Source organism: Capricornis sumatraensis, chromosome 8 (assembly GCF_032405125.1).
Source record: "Capricornis sumatraensis isolate serow.1 chromosome 8, serow.2, whole genome shotgun sequence".
Lineage (NCBI taxonomy): Eukaryota > Metazoa > Chordata > Mammalia > Artiodactyla > Bovidae > Capricornis > Capricornis sumatraensis.
The window spans coordinates 17624710-17642258 of NC_091076.1; the positions used below are offsets into that span (position 1 = coordinate 17624710).

Consider the following 17549-nt stretch of genomic DNA (forward strand, 5'->3'; position numbering starts at 1 on the left):
GGAGCCCAGCTGGTCTCCAGGCAGAGCCCGTGGAGTTGGGACTGGTTGCTCCAGGCAAACCCCAGCCACTTGAGGTGCCAACCCGAAGTGATCACCACCCATAGGTCCTGACAACATCCCCTCACACACTGGCTCCCAAACCACTCCCAACACTTTCCTTTTCACCAGATGCTTGCTTATTTTCACGGCCCCTCCCAAGACCACCTGCAAAGAGCTGCCTGAGGAGGGTACCCAAAATGACAGCCCTGCAAGGGTGGAGACACCAAGGTGGGCTCTGGAAACGGAGCCACACGTGGAGGCCCAGCAGCAACCTGTCTCCTGCAGATGCGTGGAGCTCCCTGCGGAGGCAGAGGAGGGGCAGTCAGCCACATGGACAGCCTCTCCCGTATCCACACCCCCACCCCGCAACTCCCCGCCCGGCTTGACCACCCCAACCAAGCCCACTGACTAGGCCCACTGCATGTGGGCCCCTTGTTAGCTCCTTGCTGGGTCCCCTTCCTTGACAGAACCCAGTGCACCCCTCCTGCTGTGCTGCAGGGCCCGAGGAGGGCGAGGAGGAGGGCAAGGGAGGGGAGTGACTTGGGGGGTGGGCAGGGAGCACGTGTGTGGGAGGGAGAGGGAGGCTCAGCCCCACCCCTGCACATGGGCACCTGCCCAGCAACTGGGCTTCCCAATCCAGGGGGCGCCGAGGGCTCCTGGTCTGCAGCTGCTCCCCGCCACCCCCGACCCCCTGCCTAGGGACTGTTCTAAAGGACCCAGGCCTGTGTCAGCGTCCGCAGGAAGGAATGTGGACACAGCACGGCCAGCACCGCCGGGGATCCCCTGTGCGTGGTCTGGGCGCGGTCAGGCTTCCCCCTCCGCTGCAGTGCCTCTGCGCCACTCCCTGGGGTGGTCTCGGAGCTTTGCAGAACTTCCCTTCCTGCCGTCTCTGCATCTCTGCTACCCTCCTACCTGGGGCCCCGCATTCATGTTCTGGCTTGGCCAGTGTCGAACAGCCTCCTCTGAGCGTGGTCCATGCTCAGAGCCACCCCAACTCTCGGGAGACACCCAGGGCACCGGCTGGGCTTCCGCCCTCGGGGTGCCCATGACACCGAGCCGCTCACTACAGTCGGGTCCCCTCACTCTGGGAGACGGACTCAGGAGGTGCCGCTCCCACATCCCTTGTGTCCCAAGCCTCCACTTTGCCGAGACCCAGTCTGTCTTCAGAGACGCCAGGGGCCAAGGCTGGGTCTCCATCTTGCCTCTCCCCATTAGGATTCTGACACACATCCCACCGCCAGCACCACCTCCGGTAAGACTGCTGGGAACAGCATAAGGAGCAGCTCCTTGCCCACCTACCCACCCCCCATCCCACCTTCCCCTCCCCTTCCGGAAGGATCCATGACCCACAACGCCTTTATTAGCTCTTTCAGCTCCATTTAACTACACAAATGGCTTGGTCACAGCTGACTGGTCCCAAATTTGCCAGTGATTTTTCTTCTAATTTACCGTGGCCCAGTCCCCTGTAATACAGGTAGAGGAGGCATATTTGTTCCCAAACTCCCCTCCTGGGGTTAATCACACACAGAACAAAACTCCATCTGAGCCACTTAATGACTTCATTTCTACCTGAGGTCTAGAGGAGCCGCGGCTAAAATGCTAATGCAGGTCCTCACTCCCCACACTCCAGGTGTTTGTAAAAGTGGTCAGCTCCTTACCATTACCTCCAGGTCAGCCCAGCACATGGTCTCCCTTCCCTCCTGAGGGCACCCTGCTCCTCCAGGTGCATGAAGCTGGAGCCCATGCAAGCCACCCCTCTCCCCGTGTCCCGTGGCTAGCACACCTGGCTCCTTTCCTTGGGGTCCTCTGGCAGGCTCCACAGGGTTATATTGCACCCACCGCCTCCTCTGTCATGATCCTCACCACACCCTGCCTCCCAAATATTCAGGGCCAGGCCCAATTCCCTAAGCGTCCTCCACGTCTTCCTGTATGTGCACCCCCTCCTCCACTGCACATGTCCTCCACGTCCTTCCACGTCACCCAGAAGACCCCTCCTCATTGCTGGAGTCTGGTGAAGCCTCTGCTGAATGCCCCCTCTGCCAGGAAGTCCACTTTCTCTAAAGCAGAGAAGACCACTCCGCGTCCTCTGCTGTCCTGCCTGCACTATTGAGTGCCTGCCAGCCCTCCACCACCCTGAGCTCCCAGGGACGGGACAGAACGCTTGCCTGGGCAGCCCCTCACTCCGGCCTGCACCTGGGTGGAGCACTCAGGATGTTTTATTCGAGTGAGTCGCCCCCACACAGTGCATGGAAGTGGATGTGAACTAGTCATCATTAAACCAAGACGTTCAAAGGCCTCCCATCTGCTCACGCCTCCCAAGTGGCTGCAAAATCTAAACCCTGCGTCGCAGGTAGGCTCTGACTCAAAGTCGCCTTCAGGAAACATTTTCTTGCATGGAAGTGGCGCCATCTGGTGGTTTCCGGCAAAACTGGCATGCAGTTTAGACTGTGGAGCAGGTGTTGTCCCTTGGCTGAACTGTGAGCCAGCAGCCTGTGGCTAGGAGGTCTGGCCAGCCGAGTACCACCCCGCACCTTCCCCAGAGTGCGAGGAGGGTCGGGAGGGGCTGCAGAGAGCAGTCCGCGTACCTCATCCCTCCCTCCATCCCCTGTTGAGGTTTGGGCTGTGGCCCTGCCTGCAAACGCCCTCTCACAGGCCACCCCTCCAGCCTGGCTCTGTCTGTCCCTCCACCTGCTGGACATCACCTGCAAGACCACATCAGGACCGGAACAACCTACCCCCCGAGACCCTGCCTGGGCAGAGCTGCCCCGTCACCAGCTGTCCCCACATGCCCTCATCTCTGCTCTGCAGGTGACACTGTCACCAGATCGCCTCTGTCCTGTCTCAAACCCGTCCCCCCTCACCTCCCCAGAGCCCCCTCCTGGGCTCCCTGCCCCCATCCTGCACCACGCCCGGCTGCCGGGCTGCACGTAACACTCCCACACTTCCCACCTCTGCTGGGGCGAGGCCTGGCCCCTCAGCTGCCCCCTTGTGCCCTCTCCCTCCCCTCCCGTCCCGCTGGAGCAGCCTTGCTGCACTGCCTCTATGGCCCCACACTCCTCTCGGGTCTTGGAGCCCCCCAGCCTGGCCACTCCTGCTGCAGCTCTTCTCACCCCCTCCTCCACTGCCCAAGCAGGTGGAGGGAGGCTGGGGGGCACGGTGACGGGGAGATGAGGGCAGGCGTTCCTGACCACTAGGGACAGTGGGGCAGATGGACAGGACAGTCCTACCTCTACCCCTGCCCACTCAGCATCTGCTAGTCAAGGTCACCACCAACGTCCACTCCTCACCCCAGCGCACTGCACAGCGGTGTGGCCTGAGACGGCCTGGATCCCAATCCTAGCCTTGTATCTCATGGCTGGGTGGCACCAGGAAAGCCACTTAACCTCTCTGACCTTCCAGGTCTTCATCTGCAAAATGAGGTGATGATTTTTAAATAACTGAAAGTAAATCTCAGTTCTCCTCTCTGATCAGGGCAAGTTCTCATTGAAGACAATACTTCTCCTTTATGGTGGCTGTGAATGTTGTGACTGATACAGTCTCAAACTCGTCTCCCCTGTCAGAATGACCGTTCCACCAGGACAGGGACAGGTGTCCTGTTTTCTTCATGTTCCCCAGCCTAGCCCAGGGCCCACACAGGAAGCAGCTGAGAACGGGTGCCAGGAGCCAGAAGGCAAGGCTGGGCTCCACCCTGCTCAGCCACAAAGTGACTCTGGTCAAGGACCCACCTCCAGTCTCACATGGTCTCTCACTAACAGCAGAGGAGCTATGCTGCTCAGGTTAAGTGCACACAGTCCCCAGCACGTGGCAGAAGCTCAGCAAACACTAGCTGTTATTCCGCTGTGGTGGTGGTCTAGTCACTCAGTGCTGTCCAACACTTGCAGCCCCATGGACTGTAGCCTGCCAGGCTCCTCTGTCCATGGGATTTTCCAGGCAAGAATACTGGAGTGGGCAGCCATTTCCTCCTCCAGGGGACCTAGCACTGCAGGCAGATTCTTCACCTACTGAGTCCCCAGGGAAGGCCATTATTCTACTAGCCACTTGATAAGTGCACCAAGGAGATCTCCAGTCTCTGGTCTGTGTGCAAAGAGCTTGGAAGTCCTCGACTGTCCTCACAATAAGAAAAAGAAACTGCATAAACCAAAGAGCAACAGCTCTTTCCAGATCCACCAGAGATCAGAGGTCACAGGGCAAACAGCTGACCGAAACTACCTAAGACAGATAGGTGGACAGAGACTCACAATGACCCAGAGCAGGACCCCTAGGACCAGGCCAGAGAGCAAGGCTTAAACTGCAGGTGGTTGAATTATTGGTAACTCACTGTAGACAGGCTTGAAAGTTAACAAGCCCAGCAGGCCAGTCTTAGGGAAACCCCCGCACATTCTGAGTTTTACCTGCAGGAACCCCGCCAGACTCTCACCATGAAGACAAGAGGAGCCTCCCCCCAGTCTCCCAGCAAGAGCAGGCGGAAACAGGCATTTTGAAACATGTCTAGAGCATTCTGCTTCCTTAACAAAAGCCTACTTTCAAGGAAAACAACTTTTCCAGAGGCTACCTGACTGGGGAAGGAATATTCAGCTGTAGCCCCCTCCTGCTTTCCTGCTTCTCCTAAGGGAGGGGCCAGGGAGGAGCTGAGAAACTCATATGAAGGTCCCAGGCCAGGGGCACAGAGTAGCAGAGACTGAGACCTCATCAGAGCATTCCAGGAAGCTCCTTTGCTGCCCTGCTCAGCCCTCACCACGTCGATAGGGCTCCTGTAAAGTAAGAGGGGATTGCAGCTCTAAGAGCTCCAAGCGTCAGGCCCTATGTAAGGAAGAATCTCTAGGAAAACCCAAAGACAAAAGCAAGGACACCAAAGGAAATGATAGCCTCTGACCCCATAGCTGCCGAAAAGAGTAAACACAGTCTGACTCCTGACCAGACAAATAGAAAACCTCACACTGAAGCCATGTCTACCTCAGACATCTTACCTGGCCTTCAACAACAAACTGCAGGTATGATGAGAAGTGAAACACACATCTGAAGAGACAGTGCAAGCATTGGAACCAGACTCATCAGGCGTGGCAGGTAAGTTGGAATTATCAGACTGAGAACTTAGAACAGCCTTGATGAACAGGCTGAGGGCTCTAGTGGAAAAGGATACCAAGCCAGAACAAATGGGTAACGTAAGCAGAGAGATGGGAACCCCAAGAAAGAATCAGAAGAAATGCCAGAAATAAGAAACTCTGAAAGAGAAAGAGGTTCATGACATTGTACAGGAGATAGGGATCAAGACCATCCCCATGGAAAAGAAATGCAAAAAAGCAAAATGGCTGTCTGGGGAGGCCTTACAAATAACTGTGAAGAGAAGAGAGGCAAAAAGCAAAGGAGGAAAGGAAAGATATAAGCATCTGAGTGCAGAGTTCCAAAGAATAGCAAGAAGAGAAAAGAAAGCCTTCTTCAACGATCAATGCAAAGAAATAGAGGAAAAGAACAGAATGGGAAAGACTAGAGATCTCTTCAAGAAAATTAGAGATACCAAGGGAACATTTCATGCAAAGATGGGCTCAATAAAGGACAGAAATGGTCTGGACCTAACAGAAGCAGAAGATATTAAGAAGAGGTGGCAAGAATACATGGAAGAGCTGTACAAAAAAGATCTTCACAACCCAGATAATCATGATGATATGATCACTAATCTAGAGCTAGACATTTTGGAATGTGAAGTCAAGTGGGCCTTAGAAAGCATCACTACGAACAAAGCTAGTGGAGGTGATGGAATTCCAGTTGAGCTGTTTCAAATCCTGAAAGATGATGCTGTGAAAGTGCTGCACTCAATATGCCAGCAAATATGGAAAACTCAGCAGTGGCCACAGGACTGGAAAAGGTCAGTTTTCATTCCAATTCCAAAGAAAGGCAATGCCAAATAATGCTCAAACTACTGCACAATTGCACTCATCTCACATGCTAGTAATGCTCAAAATTCTCCAGGCCAGGCTTTAGCAATACTTGAACTGTGAACTCCCTGATGTTCAAGCTGGTTTTAGAAAAGGCAGAGGAACCAGAGATCAAATTGCCAACATCCGCTGGATCATCGAAAAAGCAAGAGAGTTCCAGAAAAGCATCTATTTCTGCTTTATTGACTATGCCAAAGCCTTTGACTGTGTGGATCACAATAAATTGTGGAAAATTCTTCAAGAGATGGGCATACCAGACCACCTAACCTGCCTCTTGAGAAATCTGTATGCAGGTCAAGAAGCAACAGTTAGAACTGGACATGGAACAACAGACTGGTTCCAAATCGGGAAAGGAGTACGTCAAGGCTGTATATTGTCACCCTGCTTATTTAACTTACATGCAGAGTACATCATGAGAAACGCTGGACTGGATGAAACACAAGCTGGAATCAAGATTGCCGGGAGAAATATCAATAACCTCAGATATTGATAACCACCCTTATGGCAGAAAGTGAAGAGGAGCTAAAAAGCCTCTTGATGAAAGTGAAAGAAGACAGTGAAAAAGTTGGCTTAAAGCTCAACATTCAGAAAACGAAGATCATGGCATCTGGTCCCATCACTTCATGGCAAATAGATGGGGAAACAGTGGAAACAGTGTCAGACTTTATATTTTCGGGCTCCAAAATCACTGCAGATGGTGATTGCAGCCATGAAATTAAAAGACGCTTACTCCTTGGAAGAAAAGTTATGACCAACCTAGATAGTATATTCAAAAGCAGAGACATTACTTTGCCGACTAAGGTCCGTCTAGTCAAGGCTATGGTTTTTCCTGTGGTCATGTACGGATGTGAGAGTTGGACTGTGAAGAAGGCTGAGCGTCAAAGAATTGATGCTTTTGAACTGTGGTTTTGGAGAAGACTCTTGAGAGTCCCTTGGACTGCAAGGAGATCCAACCAGTGCATTCTGAAGATCAGCCCTGGGATTTCTTTGGAAGGAATGATGCTAAAGAATGATGCTAAAGCTGAAGCTCCAGTACTTTGGCCACCTCATGTGAAGAGTTGACTCACTGAAAAAGACTTTGATGCTGGGAGGGATTGGGGGCAGGAGGAGAAGGGGACAACCGAGGATGTGATGGCTGGATGGCATCACGGACTCGATGGACGTGAGTCTGAGTGAACTCCGGGAGTTGGTGATGGGCAGGGAGGCCTGGCGTGCTGCGATTCGTGAGGTTGCAAAGAGTCGGACACACCTGAGTGACTGAACTGAACTGAACTGAACTGAAATAAAAACAAAGGATGTCTTTAATGGACTCACCTGAAGATTACATGTGGACAAGGAAAGAGTTGGTGAGGTTTAAGAAATGTCAACAGGAATTTTCAAATGGGAAAACAAAGAGTAAAAAAAAGAGTGAAAGAGTGAAAAGAAGTGAAAGAGGATATCCAGGATCTGCAGGACAGTTACAAGAGGTGCACCATTTGAGTAATGGGAAACCAGGAGAGAAACAAAAAGAACAGAAAAAATATTCGAAGTGATAGCTGAGATTTTTCCAAAACTAATGACAGACCCCAAACAGCAAATCCACGAAGCTCAGAACACCAAGCAAGATAAATGGCAAAACAGCTACACCTGAACATATCATACTCAAACTGCAGAAAATCAAACACACAAAAATCTTGACAGCCAGGTTGAAGGGACTTTACCTAGAGAGAAGTACGATAAAAATTATATCCAACTTCCCTTCAGAAACCATGCCAGCAAGAACAGAGTGGAGCAAAATATTAGAAGTGTTGATAAGAAAACCTTGACTTCTGTATCCTTCAGAATGAAGTGGAAATACTTTCTCAGACAAAGGAAACTGTTGCCAGCAGACCTGTCTGGCAAGAAATGCTAACAGTTCTTCAGAGAGAGGAAGAGGATGTAGGTCAGAAGCGTGGGTCTGTGTAAGGAAAGGACACACTCTAGAGAAGGAGTAAAAGGACATGAAATCCTCGAGTGAAGCACACAGGTCGCACCTCCCCCAGGAAGTCCTCCTGCCACAGCACAGCCTGCCCCTAATACTCCAGGAGCCCCCAGCAAGCCCTGCTTCACACAGTGGTGGGGGCCTGTCACTGTCTCCACACAAGGCAGTGAGCCTGTGTCCCCAGAGGCAAACCCATGGCTGTTCAAGATCCGAACAATGGACGGTAGCAAGGCACTCACACCAGAGGCTGGGGTGGTGGTTAAATAGCACGTCTCTTTATCAGCAGTTCAGCAAGATTCCAGTGCTGCCACTATAACAAGGCAGGGCTCACCCGCAGGATCATCAGTGCCCAGGTGTGGTTGCTCCTCAGGTCAAGGTGGGTGGACATCCTTCCAACACAGGCTGCTCCTTGATCCTGAAGGACACCTACCTGGAAAGAGGGAAATGACCAGGGGCACATGGAAATGTGGGAAGGGCAGTGGACAAGGCTGGCAAAGCCTCCTGAGCCCACTGAGCTCCAAGTTCACAGAGCAGGATACAGGAGCGGGGAGGCCCATGGGGAGGACAGCCGTGGCGTCGGGTAGAGCTGAGACGGGAGCCTGACTCCAGAGACCCCTGCAGGCCTTGACTCCTCGCCCCTACTGGCATTAGCAAACCACTGACCCTGCACTTGCCACGTGCAGAATGCCATGGTCCACGAGGAATGTCCTCAAGTCAGGAAACTGAGGCACTGGGCATGAAGTGCCCATGCCAGAGCCAGATGAAAGCCAGTGTCTGCCCCCCAGGGCAGCTTTATCTCTGCTTCAACTATCAGTGCACCAGCACGCCCTCCCCCTACGGTCACTCGGGTCAGATGAGAAACCCAGACAGGGTGCCTTGTGCAGGAGCTGGCATAGATGAAGTGCTCAATAAATACCAACATACACCTCCATGGCCCTCCTCTAAGCATGCTGGTGGTCACCCCATCAGCCCCCACCTGGCAGGGGTGCAACAACCTTTTCTGGACAGATGGTTCCTGGAGAGGCATCGCCAGTCAATGGCCCACCACCATCCAGAGCTGCACAAGCATGACCACTGGTACCTACCACGTGCAGGCCAAGAGCTCATGGGACCCAAAGTCATGGCCCTAATCGGTGGCTGAGCCAAAACCGGTGCACCCTTGCTCCCACTCCGGGGCTGTGTGACCTTGTGACTCAAAGTGGGGTCAGCAGACCAGCCATGGCCATGCTCAGCAGTGCCAGCAATTCAGAACTGCAGGCCCCACCTTGGCCTCGACTACAAGGCCCTGAGACCCCTGGGCCTGTGGGCAATGGAGGAGCACTGGTCTGTGACACCAGTGAAGAGTCAGAGACACAAATCCGACCTAGACTCAAAGCTCTTCCAGAAATCTGAGGGGCATGGCAGGAGCCTCAGGCAGCTGCCTTCTCCCTGACCCCACTGGCCCTGGTGCACCCCCTTGCTGGTACTCTCAAGCCCCCACCCAGCCTGGGAGCCGTCCTCTCTGCCCCGCCCCTCCCCGTCGGCTCTCCCACCTGGTGCTCTTAGCATTCGGAGTAGCTATTTCTGTTGTGAAGCTCCTGAGAGATCTCATCTGAAAGATGGCATATGCTGCAGGGGACAGAGGAGAGGAGAGGCAAGGGAGATGGAAGGGCAGCGGAGGCCGCCAAGCACAGACCACGGCAGCCCGAGCCTGGGCCCTGGAGCTGAGTCCTGGGAAGAGGCGCTCAGTCCAGAAGGATCCCAGGCTTAGCCAGGCCCAGGGTTGGGGCGGAGGGAGACCCACAGAGAGACCAGCAGCCCCCCACCCACCTGCCCCCAGTTAGGACACAAATCATCTCGTTCCTAACGCTTACCTTCGTCTCACCTGCTCTATCCGATCTCGCATGGCTTCGTTTCTTGCCTCGCTCGGCACTTGGAAGATACGGGTATGGCTGCAAAACACCATCAAGCATTGGGGTGACCGGGCTCCTTTTCCACTAACCAGTCACTGTGGAACCGCCAGAGGTGGAATCGCGTGGACCACAGTTCTGACTGTCCCTATGAGCTTTACAGCTGGTCCTCCACCCTCTTTGTATCAGTACCAAGAGGCATCCTTTTTACTAACCAAGTACCCCTGAGCCCCCCAGCGATCCCAGGCAGGTAGCAAATGTTCCTAAGAAGAGTCAAGGAGACAGAGAAGTCAAGCGCCTTTGCCAGAGTGTGGGTCAGAGGTCTTGAGGCTGAGGATTTGCCCCTTCTGAATTCCTCTCCCGCTAGCCTACCAGCTCCCTATGATCAGCATTGAGCATATTCACCGTGGTTCAGAGATCCTGCCAGAGCATTCTTTCACAGAGAGGCTGCAGGCTCCTCTTTTCTGCTCTTTTTGTCTTATTTCACCGTCTGGATTTGCCTTCCTCACCACCGTCCACTTTGCGCCCTTCCCAACTCCACACCCCCACAGACCCTCCACTCCAGCAAAAGCAGCTTGCCCAGTGGAGCCCCATTCCTGTGCCCTTTAGACCCCCCTCATTTTTTTTAACTGGAGGCTAATTACTTTCAAACATTGTGGTTTTTGCCATACACTGACAGGAATCAGCCATGGGTGTACATGTGCCCCCATCCTGAAGCCCCCTCCCACCTCCCTCCCCATCCCATCCCTCAGGGTTGTCCCAGTGCACCGGCTTTGGGTGCCCTGCTTCATGCACCGAATTTGGACTTGTCATCGATTTCACATATGGTAATAAACATGTTTCAATGCTATTCTCTCAAATCATCCCACCCTCACCCTCTCCCACAGAGTCCAAAAGTCTGTTCTTTACATCTGTGTCTCTTTTGTGGACTCCCCATCTTGACAGTGCCTTCTGAGTCTGCTTTCTTCTAGGTTTGGGGTTTTCTGTGTGAATTCAGTGTTGATACCGCCTATGAGGAACACAACCCAAATGTGCTCTGAAATATGGCTCAGACACAATGAAGCTGGCCAGTGCCCAGGGAGAGAGAGAGAGGACAGAGGGGCTAGGGGACAGAGGGGCTTAGGGGCTGCCTCCGAGAAGAAGGGGCCACAGGGGCCAGACGGGGTTGGCCAAGTTGCCAGGCTCTTGCCTTTGTGGGAGGCCTCACCTGGCCCCTGCGTGTCCAGTCCCTGCCCAGACACGGGTCAGCCCAGATGACCAGCCCAGCAAAGCCGAGTGGCGCAGCCCTGCACTGTACCCTCACAGGTGATGCTGGTGGAGTCCCCAGCATGTCCTTCAGTGCTCAGATGTTTCTCCACCTACGTCCTGTGTAGCCTTTCAAATGAGGGCTTCGTTTATGCTGTTTTGTCTTCCAGAAAGCCTAGCAAGCATCAGGTGGCCAATACACACCTGTCACATAAGTGCACATTCAGTGGTGCTTAATAAAGGGATATGCAACCCTGACCACGTACTTAATAAAACTGATAGGAGGATCAGAGGGGGAACCAGGCTGTGTTTACTGGTTTAAAATCTCCACAGAATACCCAGAGTGGAAAACATCTATGTGGATAATTGACTGATTCCTGTCCCACGTCTCCAGAGCTTTAATCTACTTACGCTATGCAGCCAAGGTCTAAAAAATACCAGAGGAGGATGTTTATATTATCCAAACCAAGGAATGACAGCAGCTATAGCTGGCGGCACAGCCAGGCCGGGAGCAGACAAGCATCCCACGTGGAGGGCAGTGGCTGGGGGGCAGTTATCAACGTTCATGATTTGGGCCACCTTGGCAGGTTTCCCTCCCTTTCCTAGGGAGGTCTCAAATTAGACCCTTCCTCTTAACGCAGTTCTTGAGCCTCTGAATCGTCTTTTAAAATGGTAATGCCACTGGAAGGGACAAACACAGGAAAACAGCATCCTGATGGATCGGACGCAAAAACCCATTTCTTGGGAACTGCATCTTTCTTGATAGGAAAGAGCAAAGCTGGCAGTCGGGGCACAGGAAGGAAGCTGAGTACAGAGATGAGAGGGGGAAGGCCAGCAGAATGCCACAAGGATTCTCCTGGGAGAGGAGGCCCAACCGAACGCACACCCCAGAAGGAAACAGGGAAGCGTGTGCTGAAGGGGTGAGCCCATTCGAGGCCTCAGGCTCCCTTGCCTGGAGTCTTAGCCTCTGCAGAGCAGGAAGGCAGGGACTCAGGAAGGTGGCCACAGCCTGTGCAGCTGCGTGGAGCTCAGGACTCCAGCCTCGGCCTGAGAAACCTCCTCTCACCTCTGGCCAACAGGAGGGTTTCCGCTTCTGAATTTTACGAGCTTGTTTTCTTTTTGCTCTTTAAAGTGCAGCCACTTCTGAACAAATCAAGTGCAAAAATAACAGAAGTCTAAAATGTATTCAGAAGCAGTTAAGAGATGGTAAGCAAGCCATTTTCCAACCCCTCCAGTTATTTCAAAATTTAGGGATGAGCTGGGCTTTCAAGACAGCAAAAACAATCCCTTAAGACCCCAAAGGCAGGATGCAAAACTTCTCAGCCAAAGGTGTCAACACCTCTAGAGAAGGACAGACTTGGGTTTGTGTCAGCCAGGAATCCCGGAGAGGGGGCTCGTGCCTTCTCTGCTTCACCCGCCCTACAGTCTGGCTCCGGGAAAAGAGATGCTTTACCTCCATCTTATGAACTGGATTCTTGTTCTCTCCTCCAGGACCTCTTGACTCTGGTTTGCTAACAAACCAGACTTTGAGAGGTGGTGCTTCACCTAGGAAATTCAGTGGCATCCAGTGGTACAGCCAGCCAGGGTACAGCCCAGCCTGGACAAGCTCCGCCCACTAGCCCAGGACCCTTGTGTTAGGCCCACCTCCCCTTCCCCCTCCCCAGTCCCCCAGGATGGGCGGCTAACAGGTTCCATTACCACGTCTCTAGTCACATGTACATCTTGGCCTTGCATGGGAGGGAAGTTGGTGGACATCTTCTCCTTTATGTCCTGGGAAGCCTCTTCTTCAGTCTGAAAGGTGAGTGATTTCCTTCAGAGGATGATTTCCTTCACTCGTCTGGTCCCCAGTCCCCCCTCCTCTTCCTTTTCCTTTTTATTCTTCCCTATCATAGCATACACATGCATATCCCTACACATGTGCTACTGCACAGTTCTGACACTAAGCTGTCTGCTGCTACCTTCCCGTGGAATTCCAGGGACTCGGTAAGTCATGGGCCCTAACCCAAGGTCCTCCTGAGAAATCCTGCAGTAGGGGCCACCCATCTGAGCCCCCTCCACTCCATGCTGAAAAGCAGGGTGGGGCCGGTGGTGACACCAGAGCATCTCTGGTGAGGAGACAGACTGGGTGCTCCCAAACATGCGATGAATCGGACGCAGCTCCAGGCAGGCTGGTGGGCAATGAACTTGGATTTCCTGGTTCTATGGAGAGAGAAGTCCAGCTCTCTACAATCTGGGCTACCCTGAGTCCCAGAGGAACCTTACCTTTTTCAACCAGTGCTGTACTACAGACACAGCCTCGCTCTCTGTAACTTCCACATCCTGCAACAAAGTCGTAAATCAATGCCCTCAGAATGTAGAGAGACCCACCCCTGCTCCACTACCCGCATCTAACATGAACTCTCCTCTCCGGAAGTTCCAGGGCTCAGAGCGGAGATGGTGCCTGAGATACTCTCCACCTAGCCATCACCAGCCCCACTCACCGAGCTGACTTTGGGTGGGAAGGGGAGCCTGGCACCTTTCCGAGCGAGGATGTACACAATCCATGTTGTGATTATCATCTCTGCGATTATGCCAGGCCTCCTACGTGGCTCCCTCCTTCCATTGAAGCAGCCTAAGAACTCCCCTCGCACAAGGAGGTTCCTGGAGGGAGCTGCCACCTGATTGGCTGCCCAGTGATGATGTGACAATGACCTCCTTTAATTCCCAGGGTCAGAGTGGGGACAGAAAGCAAAGGTCTGGAAGTGTCCACCTTAGAGATGGCCATGGCTCAGAGATGGAGAGGCGGGTGGGGGCACTCGGGATATGAGCCTGAGGAAGGTGCAAGGGCCAGTTACCGGATCATAGACAGAAATTATGAGAGGTGGGGAAGACTTCTGGCTGGTCACCCAGTCTTGAGCAATGCTGAAGCAGAAAGAGATTTGTGGCAAAACAACCTGGGCCCTCTAGACATTTGTTCAAACCTGCCATAGGCATTTCTTATCCTTACTCTTACAAACTGGGGGAGAAAGGGCTTATCCACCCAGAAAATGTCAAAAGATGGAGGAGCACACCCCTCAACAAGGACATTACCTTTATTTCTGTGTCTACTTTGTTCACACAAGTGATTCAGATCGCAAAAAAATAAGCAATAAGAGAAATAGGGTATGAAAGTGCCAATTCTTGTGAAGGATATTTCCTGACTTTCCCAAGTCACCCACAGTAGACTGGCTAGGTAGAAGGCTCAGTTCAGTTCAGTTCAGTCACTCAGTCGTGTCCAACTCTTTGCGACCCCGTGAATCGCAGCACGCCAGGCCTCCTTGTCCATCACCATCTTCCGGAGTTCACCCAGACTCACGTCCATCGAGTCTGTGATGCCATCCAGCCATGTCATCCTCGGTAGTCAAGTGGAAATGAAAGAGGGATCCTGTTACAACCGCAGAGCTGGGGGCAAACACTGACAGGGGCTCAGATCTCTGTGATTCCCACCAAGAACCTTTACCAGGGAAGTGAAGTTCAGAACAGTCTAAAGCAAATGTTTGCTGCTGCTGCTGCTGCTAAGTCGCTTCGGTCATGTCCAACTCTGTGCAACCCCATAGACGGCAGCCCACCAGACACCCCATCCCTGGGATTCTCCAGGCAAGGACACTGGAGTGGGTTGCCATTTCCTTCTCCAATGCATGAAAGTGCAAAGTGAAAGTGAAGTTGCTCAGTCGTGTCCGACTCTGTTTAGCTGCTCTCAAAAGTAGTTGTAGTCTAACCCTGGGACTATTCTCAAGGCCTCAGAAATGAGGGTTGTGATGCTGTCTCTACCACTAACTTGTCATGTGATCTTGACCCAATCATTAGGCCCTGTGGGCCCAGTTTCTTTGTCTTCACAATGAATACAATGTCTCTAGTTTTCTTCTAGCTCTAACAGTCTATAAGTGTTCTCATTCTTCTGAAGAATATAGAAAACCTTTATCTTACTCTCCCCAACTTCCCTAAAATAGCCACTATATCTCCTCACTCTCAAAAAATCACCTTAATTTTTCATCTTCTCTATTGATCAGAATATGCTAGGCTATCCTGCAGCAACAAGTAAGTCCCCCAAATGAAAGAGGCTTATTTCTCACTCTCAAAGCACAAGTTCAGGCCAGCTGTGCTCCACGTGGCGACATAGAGATCCAGGGATAAATCTGTCCTCTGGTCCCATGCTGTAAGGATGTGACCTGTGTGACTGCAGAGAAAAGGAAGAGAGTACATGGAGGAATAAAATCACCTCTTCTGTTCTAGCCCAAAGGCTTCTTCTTAAAGCTTTTCGGCCAGTGTTAGTAATACGACCCCAAACTGAACGCCAAGGGAGATGGGAAGATGTAAAACAAAAGATGAAGCTACTCATCAGCACCTCTGTTTCTGCCACTACCTCCTAAAACCTGTTTCCATCTTTACTGATGTAATTTTACCCTTTGAATCTCTAACACATTAGTGCTACAGAAAAATTAAAACTACATGAAAAGATACACTGAGGGAAGTTCCATCTTCTTCCCTCTCTCTTCAACCTTGTTCTTCAGAAGGATTTTCATACATTTCTAGGCTGTACATCTGTGTTTATGTTTCCAAAATGAAACAGATACATAACTCTATTCTCACATTTTATTACTATGTTATGAAATGCACACAGCAAAATATATAAATACATTCACAGCTCAGAAAAAGGTTTAAGTGCGTATATATATATATATGCGCACACACACACATACATATATATATATATATATATATATATGTTTAACCACTACCCGTATCAAGATATAGAACACTTCCAGCACCCCAGCAGGCCCTCAGACCCACAAGGAGACCAGCATTTTGACATTTATCACCATAAGTGTTTTGCCTAGTATCCCACTGTATTACTACTACAACACAAATTAACAAATTTACAACTGATGGACATTGGTGTTATGTCTAGTTTGATCCTTTTTAAACTGATGCTGCTTTGAATATTCTCATACTATGAATATGTGTTTGACATAAGCACTAGATCTTCTGCACATATACGTAACCGAGAGTGGAGCTGCTTGGCCATAGGCTTTACATTATTTAGTCCTAGTATATAACAAAAAGTACTGAAAGGCGGTTGTACCAACTACTGCCTATAACAGTTACTTCCTGTTTCTGCCAGCACTTGTTGCTGTCACTCTTTTAAAGTTTAGACATAAGATTAGCTCAGGATGGTGGAGTAGAAGAACATGCTGCTGCTGCTGCTAAGTCACTTCAGTCGTGTCTGACTCTGTGCGACCCCATAGACAGCAGCCCACCAGGCTCCCCCGTCCCTGGGATTCTCCAGGCAAGAACACTGGAGTGGGTTGCCATTTCCTTCTCCAATGCATGAAAGTGAAAAGTGAAAGTAAAGTCGCTCAGTCATGTCCAACTCTTGGCGACCCCATGGACCGCAGCCTACCAGGCTCCTCCGTCATGAGCTCACCAAAATCACAACTTCTTATGAAAACACCAAAATCACAACTAACTGCTAAATAGCCATGGACAAAAAATACTAGAACTTACCAAAAAAAAGATATCTTTCATCCAAAGACAAAGAAGAAGCCACAATGAGACAGTAGGAGGGGTGTCATGATAAAATCAATGTCCATACTTACCAAGTGGGCATCACAAACCAGAAAATGATTATACCACAGACGTTATTCCATGGAGGGAAGATTCTGAGTTCCATGTCAAGCTTCCCAGCCTGAGGGTCCTACAAAAGGAAGAGTCCCCGGAGAGTCCAGCTTTGAACTTTCACAGGACTGAGGGAAACAGAGACTCCACTTTTGGAGGGTGCACACCAAGTCTCATGTGTACCAGGACCCAGGGGAGAAAAGCAGTGACCCCGTAAAAGACTGAGCCAGACCTGCCTGCTAGTATTGAAGGGTCTTCTGCGGAGGCAGGGGCCAGCAGTGGCTCACCCCACGGTGAGGGACACTAGCAGCAGCAGTTCTAGGAAATACCCATTGGCATGAGCCCTTGCAAAAGCCATTCAGTTCAGTTCAGTTCAGTTCAGTTCAGTCACTCAGTCGTGTCCAACTCTTTGCAACCCCATGAATCGCAGCATGCCAGGCCTCCCTGTCCATCCTCAGACTCACATCCATCGAATCAGTGATGCCATTAGCCCCACCAAATAGCCTGCAGGCCAAACAATGAACAGGGTAGGAACACAGCCCCACTCATCAGCAGACAAGCCAGTTGAAATTTTGTAGAGCACAGCCCTGCCCACCTGAGGGACAAGACCCATCTTCAGCCACCACGAGTCCCTCCCATCAGGAAGCTTACACAAGACTCTTAGAGAGCTTCATCCACCAGAGGATGGGCAGCAGAAGCAAAGAGGAGCTACAGTTCTCCAGCTTGAGGAACAGAATCCACGATCACAGACAAGCTGTAGTAGCGATGCACGATTCAGAGAAAATAGACTCTAAAATAGTGTTACAAGTGATCAGGAAGGGCACTATATAATGATCAAGGGGTCTATCC

General features: G+C 51.5%; 1 protein-coding gene across 1 annotated transcript; it reads right to left on the reverse strand.

Annotated features, from left to right (window-relative positions):
- Positions 1-9473: 9473 nt before the first annotated feature.
- Positions 9474-13624, reverse strand: SPATA19 (spermatogenesis associated 19). Its single transcript, XM_068979182.1, has 6 exons — positions 13547-13624; positions 13329-13385; positions 12765-12857; positions 12520-12611; positions 9786-9863; positions 9474-9540 (listed from the first exon to the last, which is right to left on the reverse strand). Exons 1-6 carry the CDS (start codon positions 13622-13624, stop codon positions 9474-9476), a joined length of 465 nt encoding a protein of 154 aa, XP_068835283.1.
- Between the last annotated feature and the right edge of the window lie 3925 nt (positions 13625-17549).